This window comes from Ictalurus furcatus, chromosome 11, assembly GCF_023375685.1.
Source record: "Ictalurus furcatus strain D&B chromosome 11, Billie_1.0, whole genome shotgun sequence".
NCBI lineage: Eukaryota > Metazoa > Chordata > Actinopteri > Siluriformes > Ictaluridae > Ictalurus > Ictalurus furcatus.
This window is the reverse complement of record NC_071265.1, coordinates 18,096,459-18,120,399: the sequence shown is the minus strand read 5'-3', so window position 1 is coordinate 18,120,399 and position 23,941 is coordinate 18,096,459. Positions and strand designations below refer to the sequence as shown.

Sequence of the window (23,941 nt, the reverse complement as noted above, 5' to 3'; positions counted from 1 at the left end):
ATTGTGATTAATTTTCTCTAGGCTAACTAGATTACAGACCAGAAAGGTGCATTTTCTTCACAGGTTATGCTGAAGTGTTTTTAAATTAGTTTTTGTGCATGAGGTTTTGCTGTTGTGTTTTCAGTTTTGCTCTGTATTTCTGAACTTGTAATATTTTTAGTTTCACTTTTATGTTTTCAGATTTCTTAATATGTTTTGCACTTATGGGTCACTGTACAAACCTGTACTGAGTCTAGACTCTATAGGAACAAATCAAGGTTCACATAAATGGCTGAAACTTAATAATCATTATCATCAGTATAATCAAAATGTTTTGCCATGATCCCAGGTGTATGAAAAAAAGTATTCTATTTTTCACTAACAATGGACAACTAAATAATATTAAAATCAGTCTATCGGCATAAGACAACTACAAACATATATTTGTGATTGTATGGTTACAGATTTAGAAATAACATAAGCCTTCGATTGCACAGGTGCTACAATTATCATATTCTGAATTTTGATACTATTTTGGCTGTTAACTATCATTTCAGAGATTTAAACATGTGGATTGTAGACACTTTTTTTGAATAATGATTTGCATTACACACAATAAATCCCGTTGACAAGACAGTAATTTAAAATGTCTATCTGTGACATCTGTATGTGCAGCTTCCAAAAGGAGACAATGACAATGGCTGCTTTTATTTCCTTCATAGCACTGAAACCTGAAAGTTTACTCATAAGCAAACAAATGCATGTCTGGGTCATGTTGCTTAATCACACGTGTGTTCTTCCTTATGCCATCCATGAACTTGATTTGACATTCAGATTTTATGGAAGGGAAAACACTGGAGGCCATTCACCATAATTCTGTGAAAGTGGTACAGGGAAATTACACGTAAAAATACACAGGCGGAAGTGAAGAATTGAAGCATTGTAGTGCTGTACATGATGCATTAGTAATTATAAGCACTCTCTCACAAACATATACTGTATATGTCTATATATAAAACATAGCAATAGACTCTAGTGAGTCCTATATCTTGTATGGCATTTGATTATTACTGTAATATTTGTAAATATATGCACATTACTATGTGTGCTGAATTTATAAGTTATGTTAGTCTACTAACACAATTATCCTGTAGCTGTATCTAAGCAAATTTTAAATACCAACATGATAATTGTAACTACACAATGTATTTGGACCATGCTGAAAAAACTGTATTTATATTTTAATGTTTGATTTATATAATAGGAAGTGCGTTGGAGGATCATATGAATAAAGTTGTGTACAATTACTACTGGGTTAATTCTCAACTTGCTGCTTAAACCTGCCCAAGTGTGCACTATTGTTAGTTATATTTGCTAGAAAAGGCATTCTGAAAAGTTGAATTAATTGACAAATAACATACTCTTGTCTTAACCCTTTTCGTGAAAGTACATTGAAATGTCTAGAAATTTTCCCATCAGCTGTTTCTCTGTGCTCAGGTAGCATACTGCTGACTTTCTCACAGTACGCCTCTGTGTGCTTTGGGGGAAGCTCAGGGTTAAGAAGAATTCACAGCACCTACATGACATAATCCTTCCGCTCCCCTTATCTGACTTTGCTAATCTGCCTTTGGCATTTGGGTGCAGAAGACGGACGTTCTCTCAGAAAATGAATTATCACCAATCCAAGCAATATACTGTCAGGTAAAACAGGAGCACAAACCTAACAATTAAGTATTAAAAAGTTATTTGGGACACTGGTAGCATGAATTTGAAATAGCAGTCTTTTGTTTGGGAATGTAGAGGGTAGTACTTAGAACCAACTTGAATTGTGGTCACAAAAGTAATTAAAACAGCAGTAATTAAATTAAAAGAGTAAGTAAAACACTCTAAAGGATTCAAATTAATTTGATTAGCAGGTTTAAGGTTTGTGGAGCTAAACAGCTATACTAAGGCTGTTGATGTCATAAACTGATTAGATGCCTATAAACACTTCTCCATGCGTCCACATGCTCTTACAGCAGTCATAGGAGTTCCGACTCTTTTCAGTGAGTCGGAACACTTGGCTCAGCTCACCCATAAGAGCCAACTCTTTCGGCTTCCGGACAGCTCACTGCCATTTTTAAAACCCTCTACTGCATGAATTATTACATGTACATAAAAAAATCTGGATTTTTATTACTTGAATTATTCAAGTAATAAAAATATATTTATAAAACTGGGGAGGAAAAGTTTAATTGTTGCCGCATGGCAACAATGTGCAATGGTGGAAAGTATCATATAGTCAAAAATAACACAAAATCTATGAGATTACAAGTCCAGTTACAATTACATTTTACCATTTAACAGAATACCCAAAATGTATAAACTTGTTTAAATGACAAAAAATAATGTTAACTTATCTCAGATAGTGTTTAATTTTTTCCCTTTAAGCACATATTGGAAAATTTTAATGACATTTTGAGAGCCCTCCGACAGTGTATGAGATTAAATTTGTGCCAAAAGTATTGAATGTAACTTTTCAAGAAACAAACAAAAATATACAATGAGAAAGAAGAAAAAAAAAATTCTGAAACTGAAAACAATGAAGTCTGTGGCAAAAATTTAACACGGTCTTCAAATAAACAGCATTCTTTGTTAACAGTTTTCTAAGCTCCATTTTTGCTAATCATGGTTTACGAAAGTGTTTCCAGAGATGTCACTTTTATGCTTTCAAACTTTTCATTTCCACTCCACAAGTTTGCATTCACCATTCTTGCAAAAATCTCACATTTGGGCGGGGCTTAACAGTGATTTAATCTCATTGGCTATTGAGATTTGGATTTTGGCACAAATCTAATCCCATAGATGATGCCCTTCACCATGCCATGTGATTGCAGAAAAGGTGCAAACTGAGGTTCCTAGTCATGTGACATGCCATTTTTTTATTATTATATTTTATTTTATTATTATTTTTATTATTATTTATTAAAGCCCCTCTTTTCCAAGTTACATAAGAAAATAGAAACTGAATTATTGCCTATCAAAAATTGGAGATAAATTAATTGCTGCCATATAACAACACCATGCAGTAAAAGTTTCAATAAAACAAAGTTCGCAATATTATGAGCGGTGATTGTGCTTCTTTAACTAGGGCTGAAATTGTTTCTTGAAATTTTACCTGGCCTTCTAAAAAACAAAATAATATTAGCTTCCACTGTATTTTATGAAATCGATTTTAATTAATCAGCAGCTTGTGTGAGTCGGCTCTCAAACCCCTAAAAGAGTCGGCTCAAACATTCGCGAGCGACACATCAGTAATACCCACCCACATCCACCCAGGTACACACACACACACACACACACACCAACGGCGGGGACTCAGGGCCTCATACAGGGGACCCGCTGAGGAGGAGGAGGAGGAGAAGGAGGGACCACAGGTCGCTCGTTTATTTAGCATATTTCTTCTCAGCTCTTCTGTCTGTGGCGCACACACGGCTGTTGTTTCAGCGCGGAGGAGGGACAAAGCTCACTCACTCGCTCTCTAATCACTCCGACAACACACTCCAATCCTCGTCTGTTGTTGACACAGCGTTCAGTCGGCGATAACGCCGTTTACTTTTAGTTTTTGAGGGGTAGATAATGTTTGGACCTGAGCCTTAGTTTACCATCCGGCTCACTACACACTGTCAGCGGTCCTGTCACGCGCGAGGACCATTTATTTCACAAAGTACTATTTCCAGCTGGAATGGAGACCCTACTCTGAAGACTGATTCCTTCACCTGAGTTGCCACAGATAGGGTGAGTTGTTGTTGTTTTTTTGTTTTTTTTAAATAATAATTATTATTATTATTTTAACCTGCTTTTACACATACACGATAGCCTATCAAAGGCTTTAGTGAATTCATAATCGAAATACCTTGTAGATTTTTAATGGTGTATCTCACTCTCCTGTAATGCCAAACTGTTTAGGTTTCATCAGTTCAGTTATATCTCACTCAAAGTTACACAAAAGTTCAGTTTTAAAATCATATAACTTAAAAATTTGAGTCAGCTTCATTTCACAGCTTGATTCACCCGTAATTTAAAATAGTTTTGTTTTAATTAAATTTTAAGTCCTATGTTTGACAAATTCCATCATCATCATCATCATCATATTGTCTATGAATTAATTACAAAACAAGTGAATAAAATAAGCTGGCATGCACCTAACCCTAAAATTTTATTTGTGAATTCATTTTTGGAAATGATCTGATTGTAGCTGCTTGTTTTTTATGCGCCTAGGTTGCTTTAAAAGTATTAATTTAATTTAATGTCTTGAGCTTAAAGGAATAAAAACATCTGAATCTGAGAATACAATTCTCTAATCAGGAAACTCACACAGCTGTTTTGTTGTTGTTTTTGTTTTTAATATGCTGAGGGCATACTGGAAAATAAATGATGCTGTGAATTTTCAACCTTTTATAATTAAATGATAATTAGACAGATATTTATTATTTACAGGAAAACAGCTAAATTTAATTTTCCAATCTGAGTGAATTCGTAGTCCTGATGCATAAGCATCCCCCCATGCATACCTGAGCAAAAATTGCACAGGATATTTTAAAATTCTCTTTATTACCAGTAAACAATGTATATGAATGTATATAGGTTATCTTTTAGCTGTTGTTTGTTTTCTTTCACAGTGTTCAGTGTTTACACGGTTAGAAGTAGATGTGCTTAAGCGTAAGTTCAGGCTGAAGATTACACCGAAATCACTGAAGAATTGGCCAGCGAGATAATAACATCATTTTAGGGTGCCTTCCTAAACATTTTTCAAAGAAGACCATTCATACTTTTCAAGGGCTTCTCACAACCCCCATTTAAATACATTTCACCTTCCTGTGGCTAGCACCCAAATCACTTTTGCACAATTACATCCCCCTCTCAACCCACACACACAAACGTGCGCACGCACTCGTTCCGTTCCACATCCAGAACACCACGTTTAAGTAGCCTGAACTGGATGGAAAGCTTCAGAAACAATAAAACAAACGCCAACTCTCTCTTTTTTTTTCCATTCTGTGTGGATATAAAGCAGAGACTGAGGTCTCTTCTGGGTTTCCTTTCTTTCCTGATTAGACGTCTGCTTTCACTACACCAGTTTTATATGCTCGTCACGCACCAAAATTCCATGTTGGATGACATTCATGTTTAATTAGTGCCATAAAAGTGTATATTTTAGGAAAGGTGAAGATGTGAGTATGAGATAATAATCAGAATTATTATGTACTGACAGTGAACAAGTAACAAATAACTGCACTGAATAAATGGCAGTTATAATTATATTGCATAATAATAATAATAATAATAATAATAATAATAATAATAATAATTTCTAGACCCCCAAAACATTGTAAAGGCTAATGTGCCAACATAGGAAAGGGCACATTTAATTAGCATTTGTTTGTTTTTTTAATTAAATTTATTGTAATTGTCTTTAGTTGAAGTAAATCAACTGAAAGTCTGCCTTCTGTCCACAATTTACTTTTGATCAAAAATTCCCACAAATAACTTCTCTTAGCAGAAAAGTGTGCTGCAGTGTTTCTTTGTCCCGTAACTATCATCTCCATTTTGTTCTTCTTTCTATTTGTTTCAAGCTCCTTCTTTCGTTCATGGTTCTTATTACTGACCCTTATAAACTGTGAATAAGCTACAGAAGTTGTGGATCTGGGATCAGCGAGTGTGGAGAATGCTTCATCCTGCGTGGCCTCAGCACCCCCTCTTATGAAAACACAAATTAATTCTTAAAGTCCTCTGTAGCCGAAGGTTGCTGGAATGATAAATATTTTCATAGGAAGCCCGGCTCTTCCTGACTTTATCAGCTTTCGTTTCATTATTGGATGGCTATCGTTAACCCCTCAGTTTCAAGGTGAGGCTTGAAGGCCTTGAACTGCAGCTTTGCTTTGAATAGTCAACTGATCCTCAGCGTCTAGGCTCCAGATGGGAGACATCCTCAGCAGTAATGAGCAAAATATTTAGCTCCTGCCCAACGAGTTGTTCTGGAAGTCTAGTGAGAATTGACGGAGTGAGAATCTGATACGTCGTGAGAGCCGTTGTTTTGAGTTAGCGCTGTGCCACATCATCAGAGACATGTGACTATTACTTTCTGTGCACAGTTCTAAATTCAGTGGATTTTTAAAAAATTTAATTTAGTCATTAAAGTGTGAAAATAAAGCTGTGGAGAATAAAATAGGGAATACAAAAGATCTGGAGTTTTCTACATATACATAGCCTGAATTTCTTTTTACTTTGAATCTCAGAGTATTTCCAACGTAAATAGATTTTTTTTTTTTTTTTTTTTTTCCGGTTTGTTAAGTTTAGAAAGAACTGTTTGAAACTTTGGAATTATAAAGTTATATCTATATTTATAGTATAAACATTAGTATTAATACATTGGTTACTTGATTTATGTGAATACATCAAAAACATTGTTTAACGGTAAAAAAAAAAAAGGCAAAGCATTTGCTTTGCTCGTACTGAGAATCAAGAGCTTTCAGCTCGATATCTGAAAATTATAGAATTGTCAGAAAGAACCTAACAATTTCAAGGTCTCTCATTATAAATTATTAACCCAAAGTAGGTAAAGCTGCAGTGCATGTTTTAGGGACTTTATTGTCTTTCACCTAAAGAATATTGTCTTAGTGTTGTCTGTTGTTCCTACAAAGGTATAGAAAGAAGCCCAACTGCAGAGAAGTGAACTCTGTTTAAACCTCCCCCTTTGGTCAAAAACATTGCTTGATGTCGGTGTTTGGCCCTAAAGCTATAACTGTCTGAGTGAAATTATACTTCCTATTTTAAATCAACAATATGAGCTTGTATCGTTGCCGTTTGGGGGATATTAATAATTATTTTCCAATAGGCTTTGTCCATTGTTGTTGTTGTTGTTGTTTTAAATAGCCATTTCATTGTTTTCACCTGACAATAGCAACACAAAAAAGGAATCATTGTCATTTGCCAGTAAAGAACAAAGAGGAGGTTTGTATAAAACAGTTGTTAATGATGTGAATTAGACAATCTCTGTGTGTGTGAACAGGCTTAGAATCCACAGAAATGGTCCTCAGCTATTATATTCCTTCAGGAGCTGCCTTGGGGGGAGCGTTTAAACACACACACACACTCTCTCTCTCTCACTCCATTCTATGTATAATCCTGATTTGACCTATCCTGGTCTTCTAGCATACGACAGCTGTAAAAGTCTTTAAGATATGTATTACAGTGGAGATCTATTCTGTTTTTCTGGTACTTTTTTTTCCTTTTCTTTTGGCAACCACACGAGCATCATATTCACAGCCTAATATGATCATTCTTTTATTCCACCTTTATTTTTTGCAAACACTAAAAGAACGAGAAAAAAACACACTTTATCTGTACGTAACTGTTAATGATCAGAACTGATAACAAATGTTTTTGATCTCTTGCTCTGTCTGTGTTTTGACCTGTTTTAAAAATGCTTGCAAAGGCAATGACTGAAAAAAAAAAACCTTGGCTTTTATTCAATCTAAACAAATTAGTTTGCCTGTGTAAGCTTCTTTTTTTTCCATTTCGCTGGCTTCTCAGCGAGTGTACACACGGGTATGTCCCTCAGGCCAAAATAAGCAAGCCATTTTTCAACAGTCCTTGTCTGATAAAGTAATATATCACTCAGTCACTGTCCCGGGCAGATTAGAAAGCCTAGAGCAAGAGCAAGTGTATCAGAAAAGTCTGCTAATGGAGGAAACTGCTGGGGTTTTGTTCTTGCCTTCAGCATTTATGTTGTACCAAAAGGGCCTGTACATTTGCTAGTTTGTGTATTTGGACAAGGCTCTTATATAGCTGCTCCTCTTTATCTAAACAGCAAGTGTGGATTGAAGTCTGAGTTTGAAATCAGCCTGTACAGGATTTTGCAGAGGTTTTTAATTTTTGTGATTGTTGCAGCCAAATATGATGGATTTTTCTGCATCTTTTTTTGAAATTTGAGTTTTTTGTGCTTTTTTGCGGAAAACTACTGGCGAAATTGCAATTGCACAAAATTGTTCTTTCACAGTGATGTTTGCTGGTAAATGAGCTGTACTCCTATTCGACGCATGTAAATCGAAGAGGGCTTTGGCTGAATACGCGTTGTGATGATGTCACATGACATGTCTTGGCCCAAATCTGTTGAAAATCTGCGTTAATTTTGAAAAATTTCAAGCTCTTCCGAATATTGTGGGATTTTGCTTGATTTTGCGGTCATTTCTAAGTTCGCAAAATCACAAAATCCTGAAGGGACTGTTGAAATGAAGAACTGTCCACCCAAATCCTGCCTACACAGTGGTAACCTTTCAAAAAAGGACGATACACAAAGCCATTTGTTTCACACAGCTGTATATCAGTGTGACAATGGAACTGCAACTGTTTGGGAGGGAGGCTCAAAATTAACAGCTTGAAAAGAGGATCTCCGTACGAATGGTCGGACATTTATCTACATCTAATTGACAGTATTGCCAATGTTCTCCCAGTCAAAATGCACCAGATGTGTTACCTGGGAATGAGACCACCGGCTGACCGAGCAGGTCCCCCCACACACCCCAGCTCAACATAAGATGGCTTCTGGGAGGTCTGCCAGCTGTCCCCATCTTCTGCCCTATGTCTCGGGGCACTGCTCAAGGGGAGAGTGCTCTGCTGGACCGAAGCATTCTGCTGACCCTGGGTGTGGGGGCGAGGGGCACGGGTGGACGGCTACAGGCTGATGAGACAGTGAGAGGACTGAATGCAAAGGGGTCGATTACAGACAGGGGATGGGGGGAGGATGGGGTGGGAGTATTGCATTGAGATGATGGGAGTAGAGAGGGCTCCTGTCCACCAAAGCTGGCATGAAAGCAGCCTTTCTACTTTCGGAAGCTGTCACGTGGAAAAGGGAGCCCACCATGACAGGCAGCTAGTGTTACGCATGCACACACACACACATGCACACACATCCCAGTGGCCAGGGAGGTGGAAGCCTTTGAGTTGTGCGTTTTTAATAACTGTAGCCAATAAATTTAAAAGGCTGTGCAGAGAGAGAAAGGTGATAGCTTGTTGTGAATCTCACATGACGTATGTAATTTTTTTTTTTTCTCCATTTTTTGATGTTTCAGCTAATTCTTGTTGCTTTTAGTTGGTTCTGTGACGGAATACTAAAAGGTCAGTGTAAATAATTCATTAAAGTAAAGTGGCTTTAGGTGAGAGAGCTGAAATATCCATAACCCCTGTCTCTTAGTATAAAGCTGGAATTAAACACAGCATTGTTGGTCTAAAGGAGTCATTGAGTAGTAATAATGCATTTCTGTCTTCATTGTCCGAGAGAGAGAGAGTGAGTTGTCAGGGTTCCCATGCTCTGCTGTGCTCTAGTGTTAATGAAATCCCCCAGCAATGAGGTAAGCGTGGTGTATAAGTCATCTCAGGAGGCCATTACTGGGCCGTTATCACCCCCCACATCTGCTCCCATTAGCTGCCTAAAGAGTGGACGTGTGCGGCCTGGAGTCTTTATTTATGAGAGTCGGGGTTCAAAGGCTGCAGACGAGCAAAAGCCCAGAGGCTCTATTCAGCGACGCAGCCACAGACAAGCCGTGTGTGTGTATGTGTGAGTGTGTATAATGCACGACATATAATAGTATGATACAGTGACTGAAATATACCAGTTACAGTACAGTGATGGTAGTGATAGATATCATACTTTTAATATTTAATATTTGTAGTAATAAAGAAGTAATACAAACAGGTATACAAACTGACAATTACTAGCAAGAGCCAAACCTAAATGTATCATATAATTGTAGTATAGAATATAATATACAGCTTCACAGCTTTGCCAAAATGTTCACAACTTCCTTCTTTTAAACAAAATAAAGATGAGGAATTGGTGAGAATGACAGAACTATTTTGTTTTGGTGCCCCCCCCCCCCACCACCACCCCCGCTTAATGAAATGATGTGACATGGAATGAAAGGCAGCACTATGAAATACAAAAAAAAGGATACTGTGCAGGAAGAAAGAGAAGCATATGCACAGTGAGGTCACAGGTGTCAGTTTGAATTTTAATATAATATTACGTGTGTTGATTATGATTGATTTATTATACATGTGCATGTGTTGTGCTCCGAACATGTTCAGATATGAATCTGAATGCTGAAAAATAGTAAAGACTAAAGAATGTGGGAAATAGTAAGGAATAATCTTACATAAGGATGAGTAAACAGAGATTTTATTTATGATATTTATTATTATGACCTCATTTTCGTTTTTCTGGTTTTTTTTGGGTTTTTTTTTTTGTTTGTTTTTTGTTTTTTTTTTACTTTTTGACTACCTTCAGTACATAAATGACCCTCAGCACATATGGGTTCAATGAAAACATGCATTATCATGTATGAACCTAATTCTTTGCATTACTACCAGATGTCTGATCTGACTCTCGTGTGTGTGAGGGCCACAGCACTTTGGCATTGTGTGACAGGGGTCACCGTGTCCCTCTGTATAACCCGTTAAGAAATGGGACAGACCTCTTATAGTCACAGCACCACAGTGCCATATGTGCCATTTAAAAAGAGAAAAAAAAAAAGTTTAGATTGAGGTTCAGATACAGAGAGATGGTCCTAGATAAGCACATAAGGAGAGGTCTGTAGTGCGCCATATGGTAAAGTCATGACTTCTGATTCACCTCATACTTACCCAGCGTGCCCTTTTAACCTTGGCACACCACTCTTTGAGAGGAACCGCCATAGTGACTTCTTAATTTAAATTAAGTATCGACATACGTATTTTGCTAATAATAAATAAAGTCATGTTGAACAGAGATCACATACAATTAACAGCGAACACATTTTAAATTAATATTTCATGATTTTCTTTTAGTTCCTGATAAACCAGAGATAAGAATGTGGCAAGTCACAGTGATGTACAGAGTAAGACTGTGTATGGAAGGTGATACCCGTGAAAAAAGGCTGCTCCGGCAGAACAGGGCTAAAGCCAGGTGAAGCGCTTTGCACTGGCCTTGCCCCATGCAGGGTTTGTTTTAGCTCAGCTTACCCCCGTGCAGAGCGGCTGGCCTGATCTTTCTCATGCCCTGTCTCTCCGGGATAGGCGTGTACCAGGAAACACGCTGTGCAGTGCAAGAACTTTGTGAGGAAGTCAGGATTCCACTGGATGTCCCTGACACCATTTTTCCATATATGCTGACACTTCTTCTCTTTATTTACTGTTTTGGACTGCCTCTAGAGGCCCTTCCCACCTCTCTGACTTTCTCTGTGGTGAGTCAGCAGGTGTTGTGTTTTTCTAAAAGGGTCAGAGTTTGAACACCCTGCATCCTTGTGCCTGGAGAAGATGAGTCTGTGTTGATATCCAGGAATTTGAAGCAGTTTGCGAGCGTATGGTGTAATGTGTGTGAAATGTCTGTTCGGGATTTTATTATTTTTTTTAAGTATCCCAAAGAACTTTGCTCTAAATAATGCTTACATACTGTATTTAAGTATGTTATTAAAATTAGATTGAGCAGTATATTTTAGATTAGCAGTATATTTTTGTGTATAAGCTGAGCACTAGGACACATTCTGTATTATTTTGTCAGCTCCTGTGAAGAACTGTACGTGTAACCTTTTCTTCAGAGATCACATTACGCAAACCCAGCTCGCTCTGTTACTGTGTTGAACATTAATGTGTATATCATGTTTAGCTGTGCTTTGCTCATGCTCACTGAAGCAGTCACATTACTGTTTAGCCATTACTGTCGTGTTACACTACAGTTGTAATGCTGTGATTTAGTAAGAAAAAAACAGATCAAATTAATGAGGCACACATGCGTGACATTAAAAGGTGGTTGCAAGGCCTTTGTGTGCAGTCTTGCTGAAGTATAGCCTATTATATTCCTAATTTGCATGATTTCCATCAAAACAAGCTGAGTACATGAAATGAATCTGATGCAATGTAGCCCACTTAATGATGCAGATGATTATACCTATGCTCATTCTTGTGTGTTCTACATGTCCATTCCCAGTAGCAGAGTATGAAATTAAATTTGTAGCAAAAGTATTGAATTTAACTTTTCAAGAACCGAACAAAAATATACAATGAGAGAGAAGAAAAACACTCTGAAACTGAAAACAGTGAACTCTGTGGCAAAAATTTAACATGGACTTCAAATAAACAGCATTCTTTGTTAACGGTTTTCTAAGCTTCCTTTTCGCTTCTCTTGGTTTATGAATGCACCTCCCGTGTTTTCGTTTACGTTTTCAAACTTTTCGTTTACGCTGCGCAAGTTTACGTTTGCCATTCTGGCAGAAATCTCATGTGTGGGCAGGCTTATCAGCGATTTACTCTCATTGGCTAGTGAGATTTGGATTGACAGCTTGAGTGTCCAGCTTAGGAGGAGTAGGAGGAGGAGGATGACGATGATAATGATGATGCTCTATGCCGCTCCTGAGAGCTCGTATCAAAAAAATATTGGATAGTCATATGAGACTACCCAAACCTCAAATATTAATTATGAACTAATATACAGACTAAATAAGTAAGTAATTTCCAATTCAAAGCACAAAAATTATAACTATACAGAGAACCGCATCCAGAATGCACTCCAAAATTCACGCCACTGAAGTGTCTACTTCCTGGTCAGGGAGCTGTCGATCCAAATCTCACTAGCCAATGAGAGTAAATCACCGTTTTAATGTTCAGATTGAAAGAGAGAGAGATGGTCCTAAATCAAGTAAAGGGTAGATCCAAGAACAGAAACAAAAGAATAACAATTAATCTACACCCCCGTTTGGATTTGGAAAGTAGTTGCTTGCTGTAATGCTCTGCCCCTGCTGTTGTAAACATTGCTCATGTCTCTGAGTCAGAGTCTTGGTCTCGGAGAGTCTTCTGTCAGATCAGAGGCCACAATGGCCTGACCAGGTCAGATTGATTAGCTGTGAGCGAGAGCCTTGTGCTTGTTCAAAGCAAATTTCAGAAAAAAAAATGGTGTTCTGAATGTTCTGTTCAGATTGGACTCGCACCTTTTGGCTATGCGATAAAGCCTTAGTTGCATTTTATAATGTAAGCCAGAGACAGGTGAAAGGCAAGTCTGGTAGTTGATGTTTCAAAGTGTTACCAGTGGTTTGTGTAAGTGAAGAGATGTTAGCACTTCGAAGGCAGTCAGCCACGTCCATCATAACCCTCAATCCCACCATCCTACTATAATATATTCCTCTGACCTTGTGCCATGTTACAGACCATCCAAACCTCCCACTTCTAGTTGCACACAAACATGGGGTACAAGAACTGCAATGCATTGACTTGTACTTATTCTGTGATTACTCATCAAGCTGCTGACATATTGCGATGCCTGCGGTTTCCTGCCAAATTATTCCGTGTTAGGAAAGCTAGTTGATGCATTGTTCTCTTCTCAGTAACATAATCTTACCAGGCAGGTTCATGCAAACAACCATCTCAGTGTTGTCTGTGTGACAGAATAATAATCATGTAAAACTCAGGTGCCTTGAACAACACCGTCTGTTAGCATATTGCCAAGTTTAATTCTCCGTAAAAGGCAAATAAGGTCACAGACCTTTCAGTTAGTATGCACAGGTTTTGAGAATTGAGTGTGCCACAGCTTATTGTCACTTTGCATTGGATGTTGCTTTTCGTTGAGCCTATCGGCCTGTATTGTTGCAGATGGCAAGGAGCTGAGAGAAGAAGGTGAAAAAGCATAAAACGACTACCTGCCCTTTCTGACAGGTTAGATTTACTGCTGTACAAGTATCTCCCATATTTTCCCATAAATCTGCTCTTTATTGTCTGCAAATGTTCTTGAAATGTATTATTTATATTTTGTTTGATAAATTTTGTTGGCAGGGACTTGATATATCAGCTTTCACTTATTACGGCATGTAAGTATTTCATATTCCAGCTGCACTTTTGAGATTTTGTCAAAAATAAATGGAATTAATATGAATTTGCGAAGTATGTTAAGATTGTTATCTTTTTTCTAGTGCAGCTGTCCCAAGGATAAGTGATGGCTGCTTATGGACAGACACAGTACAGCCCTGCCATCCAGCCTTCAGGTCCATACACACCCTACACACATCACACCCAGGGCTACAGTGTGCCATCCTACAGTGAGTGCTCTATTTTTCTACTGAACTAATGCTTTCACAAATAATGTGCAATACATACTAAGTTTGAACTGAGCCCTACTTCTGCTGTAAGGTTACCACTGCTATATACACTTGAATAAGCCTTTAAAATGAATGGAGATATGTTAATATAAATGAATATTATTAGCTACTACTAGAAGCTCAAATGTGCTGTTTAGTAAATTATGTGAAATACTGGAAATTTCATGAGGTACATGCCTCTCCTTTGTATTTTTATCTAAGTGCTTTCCTCTCTTTCTTTGTCTTTGTCCAGATATTAAAACAGAAGACGGCTTGAGTCATTCACCAGGACAGAGCAGTCTGCTTGGCTACACGTCCAACTTCAGCGGAACACCTCCTAGCCAAGCTCTTTACAGTTACTCCACACATGGTCAGCTGGCCAGTCAATGCTCATTTCTCTACTATGTGTGTATGAGTGCGTTTGACCTCTGCATGTTGCTCCGGGATAATTAACAAGACCTCCAGCTACTCTGCCCACACACACACACACACACACACACACACATACACATAATGCTTTCGCCTACACTGTATTTCTTGGCTGATAAAAGCTGTTTGATTGGTGGTTTGTGATTTCGGAGCCCACCCCCACACACACTTTTCCAGGTGCTGGCTATAGCCCATCCTGGCCTCTCTTTCTGTCTGTCTGTCTCTCTCTCTCTTTCTTTCTCTCCTTTCTCTGTTTCTCTCTCTCTCTCTCACTCACTCTTTGCCCCGCACCACACCTGTTCTCCATTAGCTGCGGTCTGGGGCCCTGGCGTCAGCCGTCTCTCTCCTCTCTTGGGGGTCAAGCCCTTCTGCTGCTCCCCATCATAACACATAGCCTGTTGGTGGAGTGTTTGCATGGACTTGAGTGGCACAGGCCACAAGCACCACCCCAACACCCCCATATCCTTCATCCTTTCAGTCCAGGGGCACCCATTGCCTGTTTCAACCCAACAAATTTTATGGCTGCCATTACACCATGAAATTGACCTCTCTCTACTAAGGTGAGAGTTAGTTAAAGTGGTATTAGGATGTTTTCATTCTTTAAGAGCTACTTAAAGTGAAGATGAGACAGCGAAGGTGAAAGAGAGGACAAGTTTATTTACAGTAGCATGTACAGGTCTCAGTTTGAAAGGTGATTACGGAATAAGCACCATTTAATTGATATTGTTCTGTTGAATGGGGTTTATGGTTTTTAGAGGGTCCCATTGACTACAGCACACTAGTGTCTCATGTAATAGATATGTTTCTAATAGATCTGGTCATGGTACTGTGACTTATAGGACAATTTTAACAGGAGACCTGATATAGCTTAAAATAAATAACCCATCTGTGCATGTCAAAGGTCCCTGCGTTTCACTGCAAGAAAATCAGAAACATGGCTCACAGTCCCCCACCTTTCCCCTTTTGAAGCCTTTTGTTTGCTTCCTATGAGATTTCTCCAAGCTTTAGCACAGCCATCCATCTAAAGAGAATCTGAAAAAGGAGAATTAGTGGGGGGGAGGGGGGCACAGAGTATATCAGCGTTCACTCTTTACTGATGATGTCTAGCAGTGATGGATACTCTTTCAGTCAACTCTACTTTTTCTCACCTTTTTTGATTCTTTTAGTCTTAAATGAATCAAGGTTTCTCTAGGAAGCATGCGCTTTATAAAATGCCTTTGTTTTAGTAATCCCCATGCAGCCATTCTTGTGTCGCTGTCTGTAACATTTCTGGTGCATCACTTTGTTTGTCTTGGAGATAGGAGCCAGAGGGGAAAAATGGAATGAATTTCATATGAATTTCATACCACAGTCAGTTTTGAATGGCGTCTTAATGGCTATGCACTCTTTTTCCAGGTGGCAGTATTTCATCTGGAATTTTCCAAGGAACAAATGCCATTACAGGCTCAACACCATTTAGTCCCACACAGCAGGTGAGTGGCTCGAGTAAGGAAACACATGAATTTTGGGACATTTTGGTTCAAAGATGGTAGACTGTAATTTGTATATTTATGATAGTACTGTGAAACTGTAACCCATAAACCATATTAACAATAAACAGAATTTCCTGTAATTAAGAATTATAAAAATAAAACACCTATGATTTTAATACTATAATAACTGCATTTAACTGTAATATTTGCATTTTTGTGTTCTTTCATTAGGATTTCACAGCATATTCCAGTTATGGCCAAAGCCAGTACTCACCATACTATAATACACACTACAACAACCCCTACCTCACAAGCAGTAATATCAGCCCATCAGCCATCGGCACAGCAATCCCCTATCAGCATCCAGAACATTCTACTATAACAACCAATCACAGCCCAGAGTCCCACCCAGGTAAAGACATCAAGGAAATTAAATTTAATTATACTGCATTATCACTATATTGCATTATTTCAGAATTAAATATTCTTGGTAGTAAAATGTGTGTGTGTGTGTGTGTGTGTGTGTGTGACAGGGGAGTATCACGCCCCCCCTAGCCCCCCGACTCCAGGAAAGGAGCAGGAAGGAGGTCCAGCCAGACGCGGCTCAGATGGAAAGCTGCGGGGAAGGAAGAGGGCCAATGACCCTGTACCCCCACTGGACTCAGAAATCGAGGTACACATGCTGCTCTATGGCCTCTCTCACACTAGTCAAGCGATCATGATATATCTGACTAATAAACAAGCCACAAATGGTTTTCATCATATAAACCAGAGTAACATATTCACTGTGTAGTGCTCAGGAGTGAAATGAAGAATTGACTAATATTTTTCATGTCTATAAAACAAAATGAAAGCTTTTGTTTTGCCATAATCACATAGTCAGCCCACAGATTGCATTTGCATTTTACTTATGTTGTGTGTGTGCCCGCAGAGAGTGTTTATTTGGGACCTGGATGAAACCATCATCATTTTCCACTCACTTCTCACCGGCTCTTTTTCCACACGCTTCGGCAAGGTACAAACCTGTTCTATTACTTTAGCTGTGTCTAATGGAATGTCCCTCCATCAGCTCTTTTGACAGTAATGAGTTGTTTTGTTGTGCTTCACAAGAGGACGCATTGTACTACAAGTTCATTCAATGCACAATAACCATGTATGTGTAATACTTTTAAAACTGTTGCATTAATCTGATGCAGGTTGACTGACCAATCATCACCCTGTATAAAAATCAGCTGATTTTTCCTATTTATTTAGTCATTTTGTCAATATGTAACATTAAGGGAGTTAGGGAAATCTTGAGTTACCATGAGTAAAGGAGCCGATGTTTACAAAGAAAGGAATTATGGTCCACAATTAGTCTTTCCAACATGTACTGTATATCCACAAAGATATGGTAGAGGTATAAATTGTAAAAAAAAAAAAATAAATAAATTCGTCTGAATTGTAGAAGAACCGGTTTGATATGTCTAATGAGAAAATGCGTACTGCCAGACAGAGCACTATGATTGTTTAAGCTCAAATTATGCCTCTGAAAGGAACTGGATGTCCTGTTTAATATGTACATTATTCATAGTTTGAGAAGTAAAGAACTTCTCTGAAAATTCAAAGTTATAAAAGCTGTCACAGTAAACAAGTGTTTGGCCTGCGTTTGTCCTGGGGTGAGGCCAGAACTACAGGGCAGAAAGCCAATCTACGTGTTGAAAGAACCTCATTTTGATGCGTTTTTGAGGCTGAGGTGAACTGTAGAGCACGGCAGGATTTTAACTTTCTCATTAGAGCCATTTTGGCATCTCATTCATCATCAAGCACCATATATGGTCTTTTAACATGCAAATCTTTGTAGAGGCCAAGCTTTTTTTTTCTTTCCTTGCTAACCGACTCCTGCAAAAACTGAAAAACAGTAGCTTTCAGCTTCTATTTTTTTAAATTACAATCTCTTCTGTAATTATGGTATCTTTTATTTTTTAAAAACACTCAGTAACACCCTATGATAGTCATTTGGTGTTAAAAGTAGGTAATTATTCTAATTAAAGGAAGCACTGCCTTCTCTATACCCCCAACCTGAGCCCCTGTCACCCATACCCCCTTGCTTGAACTTTGTGTGGGTGGGGAGGAAGGGATGGATCCTGTCTTTCTTCTTTTGAGTTTAATCTGACACTTACCTCTGGCTGACACCTGCGGCTTGATTAACTGCCAAATATAAAGCACCAGTTAACTACCTGCCCTGGCCTGGCACCAAGCTACATAATTATTCAGCTAGTGTCAGCATGCACCCTGATCTAAACTGTGAAGTTAACGTTAGCAGCACAGTGTGTGTGTGTGTGTGTGTGTGTGTGTGTGTGTGAGGCCATACTGACTAAAACATGGAATTACTGAGTGATTGATGTGAATGCAGCCAGATTGGGGCAGAAAGAAAGAAACTTGTTTTGCCATGCTTCTGATAGTTCTGTATAAACAGAGAACACAATTCAAACTGTCATTTCAGGCTGCTGAAGAACTACTTATGACAGTTCGAGCAGTATAATTATAATGAGTTGCCCATTGTCATGTTCTAGGACTCAGCCAAAGCTGTGTCTCTGGGGCTGTGGATGGAGGAGATGATCTTCAACTTGGCAGACTCAAGACTCTTCTTCAATGACCTGGAGGTGAGGGAAAAACCCCAAGCCTTTGTATGGTATATTATTACACCGAGTGCGTGGGGGGTGGTGGTTGTACCTCAGCAAAGTGTGTAGAAGGATAGAAAAATCATAAACAAAAGACAGAATTCTCTGAAAAGAAGTGAAGGAAAGACATGAAAATGTTCCGTCTTATAGTAGAGGGTACACACCACACGGGTTTAATGTAGAAACTTTTAGTTTTTTTGTCACTATTCATGTCTTACCTATAATAATGAAGGAACATCCAAATCACACCAAAAATCCAGTTGGTTTAAACAAATTGATTTTGTCTTTTTTCATTTTGTCCTAAGGGTGTGAAACTTTTCCAGTTGATTATTCAATGATGATTTATATGACAGAGTAGAAAGTGCCATTAGAAAACATCCTGTACTAATGAAACTCTGGGGATTTGCTGGGTGTGAAGGTTGCAGTGAATAATTTTCCTCTTTTAAACACTATAACATGCCTAAAGCCAAGGAATTGTGAGGACCCTTGAGAGAACGTCTTTAGTTTTTCTTTCTTTCTTATCCATTTTGAAGCATTCCTCGGCTTTGGCAGAAGACAAAGAAGGGGATTAAATTCTGCTTTGGAGGAGGAGCACAAACTTTGAGGTGTTAATTATGGGTGTGTGGCCAACCCTGAAAGGAAAATTTGTCCTGGGGAGGAGCAACAGATTATAGTCGAGCAGGAGTGGGGGAGACAGAGCGCACAATTATTTAATCGTCAGGTTTTAATGACACCCCTGTGCCCTTTTTTGGGGGTTGGTCCCTTAAAGAGCACTCACCTCTAGTCACAGCCATTTTTCACTGTTCAGACACACCTAGATGATTTATCTCATCACCATTCACCTCTGTCAGGCTGGGAAGAGAGAAAGCTTCCACGGGTGATAAATGCTCTGATTGATATATTAGCACTTTTGTTCTTGGCTTGAAATGTCTTTTCTGTTGAAATAATTAACCCCTGCTTCTACTTTAAGTGTTCTGGACTATAATTACTATTGCACTTAATTTAAAAAAAAAACAAAATCTGTTCAGTAGATCAAGGTTTTGTGGTGTGTGTGCAGTGTCTGAGGAGGTCTGTAGAGATATGAGAGCATTATGAGGTATTGTCTGCCCTCAGACCAACTGAAATATGAGAACAGCTGCAAAGCATGAAAGGATTCTGTGTGTCTGTGTGTGTGTTTGTCAGAGACTAGTCTCTTTTCTGCTATTGGCAATGCAATTCTACTCAGAGTATGGCTAATCTGCATTGTTGATTAAGACTGTCAGGTTTAGGAAGTCTCCCGATTTGATTCCCACTTTTTCAGGTGTTAGAGGCGCCTGAATGTCTTGGGTCTTAACAGCTTATTTCCGTCTTTTCTGTTGTCTTTTTTTTGAATATATATTCCTGACTTACTCCATCATTCCCCAAGGCTCTGTAGAGGGGAAACCTGCCCATACACAGTACCTCCCTGCCCGCCTGAAACACATCTACCACTCTAACATATCCACTTTCCTTTTATTTCACAGGAATGTGACCAAGTTCATATCGATGATGTGGCCTCAGATGACAACGGACAGGACTTGAGGTATGGTGGTTCCCCTCATAATGCTGGTATAGTCTCACAGGGAGACTGCCGTTAAGATCTCCAATAAAATGAATGATATACCTCATAAAACGGCCAGCACTTTTTTCTTGCTGCATACCATTGCCATATTAGGAATTATACCTATTGTTTTTTAACATACTTTGGATCTGGTCCCTGTTTCCCATTGCTGATGTCTAAGATGTAAATTTTTCATCACGTCAGCTAATTCTTCTTCTTTTTCTTCTTCTTCTTCTTCTAACTACAGTTAAAAGAATAGGAAAGGTTTGAACTGAAGATTGTAAACACAATGGGTTAAGAAGTGAATTCAGACACTGACTATTATGTATGTTTGTTTATTTTTGTTTGCTTAATTTTTTTGTGTTTTTTTTTTATTTGTTTTAGAATAACCCAGATCCCATAACAACTTCCTTAACCTCGTCAAAGCCAGTAGGAATCATCTAGACATTTTTTCTGCCTATGAAACATGAACGAGTTTCCAACCATTTTGTTTAACCTCGATAGTAAATCAAGTAGTAGGGTAACCATGCTGTTGGTCTAAAACCACAAAGTGAACTTTTAGTAGGAATCTTGAGTTGCACCGGTTCTGGCAAACCTTTCACATGTGTATTTTTTTCTGTGTGTGTGTTTTTGTGTGTGTGTGTGTGTGTGTGTGTGTGTGTGTGTGCAGCACATATAACTTTGGAACAGATGGCTTCCAGAGTCCAGCAGGAGGTGGTGCTCTGTGTTTAGGTTCAGGGGTGCATGGTGGCGTCGACTGGATGAGGAAGCTGGCCTTCCGCTACCGCCGAGTAAAAGAGATCTACAACACTTTCAAGAACAATGTAGGAGGTGAGTAAACTGTAAAACATAAGAAAGAACTAATAACAGTTTCAGCTGTCAGCAGCATTACAGCTCAGTTTTAGAATTTGATTTGGATGTTATGGGTTTTAATTGGCAGGTTTGCTGGGGAGTCCAAAGCGAGAGGAATGGCTTCAGCTGAGGCGAGAAATGGAGGTTCTGACTGATCTGTGGCTTACGCAGGCTCTAAAGGCTCTAGCTCTTATTAACTCCAGGTGAGAAGCACTAGCAGGGAAAATAAATGTACCAAGGCAGCACTCCTTTTGTTTTGTTTTTTTTGGTAAACATTTCTAGAATAGTCCAAAGAAGGTAAGCTAGCATGTAAATTTGATTTTGGGTTAAAGTCTTCCTTTAATGCTCTGAATGACTTCTGTTAAAAAAAACAACAACAACTTGACACTAGATTGCTTTCTGCTCACTTCTAATTCAGAGACTACATATAATTGCTGAACTAATGAGCACTGTTGCCTCTGCTTCCTTTCTCAGACCAAACTGTGTGAATGTGATGGTCACCACCACTCAGCTGATCCCAGCTCTTTCCAAAGTGCTGCTGTATGGTCTGGGAGGAGCTTTTCCCATCGAGAACATTTACAGTGCCACCAAAACTGGTATTTGCCCTTCTGCTACATTAACAGGAAACAATGTTTGGATGAACATGAACTCAGATGGAAATGTGAGCTCGTGTTGTGTATTATTTTGTTCAGGCAAAGAGAGCTGTTTTGAGAGGGTGACTCAGAGGTTCGGGAGGCGAGCCGTGTACGTGGTAATCGGAGATGGAGTGGAAGAGGAAACTGTGGCAAAGAAGGCAAGATATCATTACCATTTCATCATTGATTGTAATTCCTAATTCTAAGATATTTGACATTTCTGGGTATTTTATGCTGTTTTGGAGCAGATGTAGGGATGTTGACTGTTTCATAGGGAAGAAAACAAATTAATGAATCTGGCCTTTCCATTAAGGTCTAAAGTTATTTATAGCCAATCAGTTTTCATCGATTAATTTACGGAGTTGTTAGAATTAGTTTACTGATGAGTGGACTGTCCTGTTATGTAAGCATTAACATCTCTAATTTCTCACAGAAAAACATGCCATTCTGGAGGGTAACATGCAGAGCAGACCTGGAGGCACTGAGTCATGCACTAGAGCTGGACTACCTCTAGAGGGCAGAATCTCAAACACCATCTCTCATTTGAATTAATGAACCATAATCACATGGCCAAGCCAAGAACTGCAGGACCAATCACCCAGGAGTTGCAAACATAAAGGAAATGTTTGTTCTAAATCAGTTTAGAAAACACTTTTCTTTTCTCTCTTTTCTTCCGTCTGTGACAGCAGATTTATACAAAGGCACATTGCACTGGAGACAATAATCCATCGACCATTGAGTGCTGTAAAGGACCAAAATGTTTATGCTTGTTGATATGGAACAACATGACTTCAGGACAAATTTGTATGTATCAATTGTGACGTGAAAGATCAGATTTTGGATAACAAGTGTGCAAATATTTATGTGTTTTCTATGAATTCACAAGCAGCTGCTGCTGTCTGTCGTAAACGAGACTTATCCATATATCACTCAGAGATTTATTCAGCATCGACCTTTTTATGGGGAAAAAAGACATTATTTTTCTTCTAAGTCCTGTTAAAAGAACAGCCTTTTTTTTAACAACTGTGAAATTCAGTAAAACTTTTTTTTAAACAAATAAAGCACAAGTGGGGGAATTATCTGTATGACTGAAATCAGTTGGGAAATATGTAGATATAACAATTTTAGTTGGTAGGTTTTCCTGATCATTTCTATCAATAATGCAATAACGTGTTGATTATATTACTGATTCAGATACTGATCCGTTCTTTTAGGTAAACCATCTTTTAGGTAAAATAAATAAATAAATGTTTATGAAAATGTGTGATATTCCACTCAATGTATTTCTTTGTCTAAAGTACTATATGCTATTTAATAACACATACAAAAGGCAATGCAAGATAACATTAAAACTAATCCCAAAAGTAGCCAAAGTATAAATCTGAATCTATTGATAAAGGTGACAATCATCTATGTAACTTATGAATATTTTTGTGAGGTAATTTCTTAAGCACTAGAAAATATCTCCTTCATTCCTCTTCACTATGTGCCTGGACCACGGTAATCTGTAATATTTGTTACTGGATGTACATTTGATTTTATGTTTCTTTCTATTAACTGTATTCTATTCCTGTATGGAATCTGTATGGTTGTCTTTTGAATTGCATGTGCCTTTTACATTGCCTGTCCTAGCTATTATTTGTATATATGGTTTTATTGTTGATTTGTTTTTGGGCCAATATGATAGAACAATAAAAAAATAAATAAATTAATTGCATTAAATCAATGGACTAGCGTCTCATCTAATGTAATTGCAGATCACTGCTAGTGAGACAATGAGTAAAGGATTATTTTTTCAATGTTAAGAATATGGATATCCGATTTCATTTTCTTTGTGTAGAGCTTTTAACAATAGACATTAACACAATGCAGCTTTACAAAAATTCTGGTTTGTGAGCTAAGCAGAGGTTAGAATGACAAGGAAAATCATTAAATCATTACTCTTCTACAACTGTATACTAGAAAGAAAAGCAGTAGTAAGGGTGTTGAAAGTATATTCAGTATTAAATAAGAGTGCTGGGATGGTCACAGGATAGTCTTCATCATTACAGTGAGCGACAGTGTTTCTACAAAATCCAGGTTAACCCTTATCCACTGAAGCAAGGGTTAGACTTGGGAATAAAATAGTTCCATGTGGGACTGCCCCAATGGTTAGCTAAGGGTGGATTTACATAGTATAATGGACAGTGTG

The 23,941-nt window shown here is 38.3% G+C and overlaps 1 protein-coding gene across 2 annotated transcripts; it reads left to right on the top strand.

Annotated features, from left to right (window-relative positions):
* The first annotated feature begins 3,349 nt into the window (after nucleotides 1-3,349).
* On the top strand, nucleotides 3,350-23,585 carry eya2 (EYA transcriptional coactivator and phosphatase 2). Of its 2 annotated transcripts, none has more exons than XM_053636352.1 (16): nucleotides 3,350-3,756; nucleotides 13,639-13,701; nucleotides 13,819-13,853; nucleotides 13,961-14,081; nucleotides 14,374-14,490; nucleotides 15,945-16,021; nucleotides 16,253-16,433; nucleotides 16,555-16,694; nucleotides 16,953-17,036; nucleotides 18,577-18,666; nucleotides 20,187-20,245; nucleotides 20,934-21,094; nucleotides 21,204-21,318; nucleotides 21,590-21,711; nucleotides 21,808-21,908; nucleotides 22,184-23,585. In XM_053636352.1, exons 4-16 carry the CDS (start codon nucleotides 13,979-13,981, stop codon nucleotides 22,262-22,264), a joined length of 1,431 nt encoding a protein of 476 aa, XP_053492327.1. In that variant the 5' UTR covers nucleotides 3,350-3,756; nucleotides 13,639-13,701; nucleotides 13,819-13,853; nucleotides 13,961-13,978; the 3' UTR covers nucleotides 22,265-23,585. The 2 variants fall into 2 exon arrangements, with proteins under 2 accessions (XP_053492327.1, XP_053492326.1); XM_053636351.1 differs by having other exon boundaries at nucleotides 3,351-3,756; nucleotides 13,956-14,081; nucleotides 22,184-23,584.
* The last annotated feature ends 356 nt before the right edge of the window (nucleotides 23,586-23,941 follow it).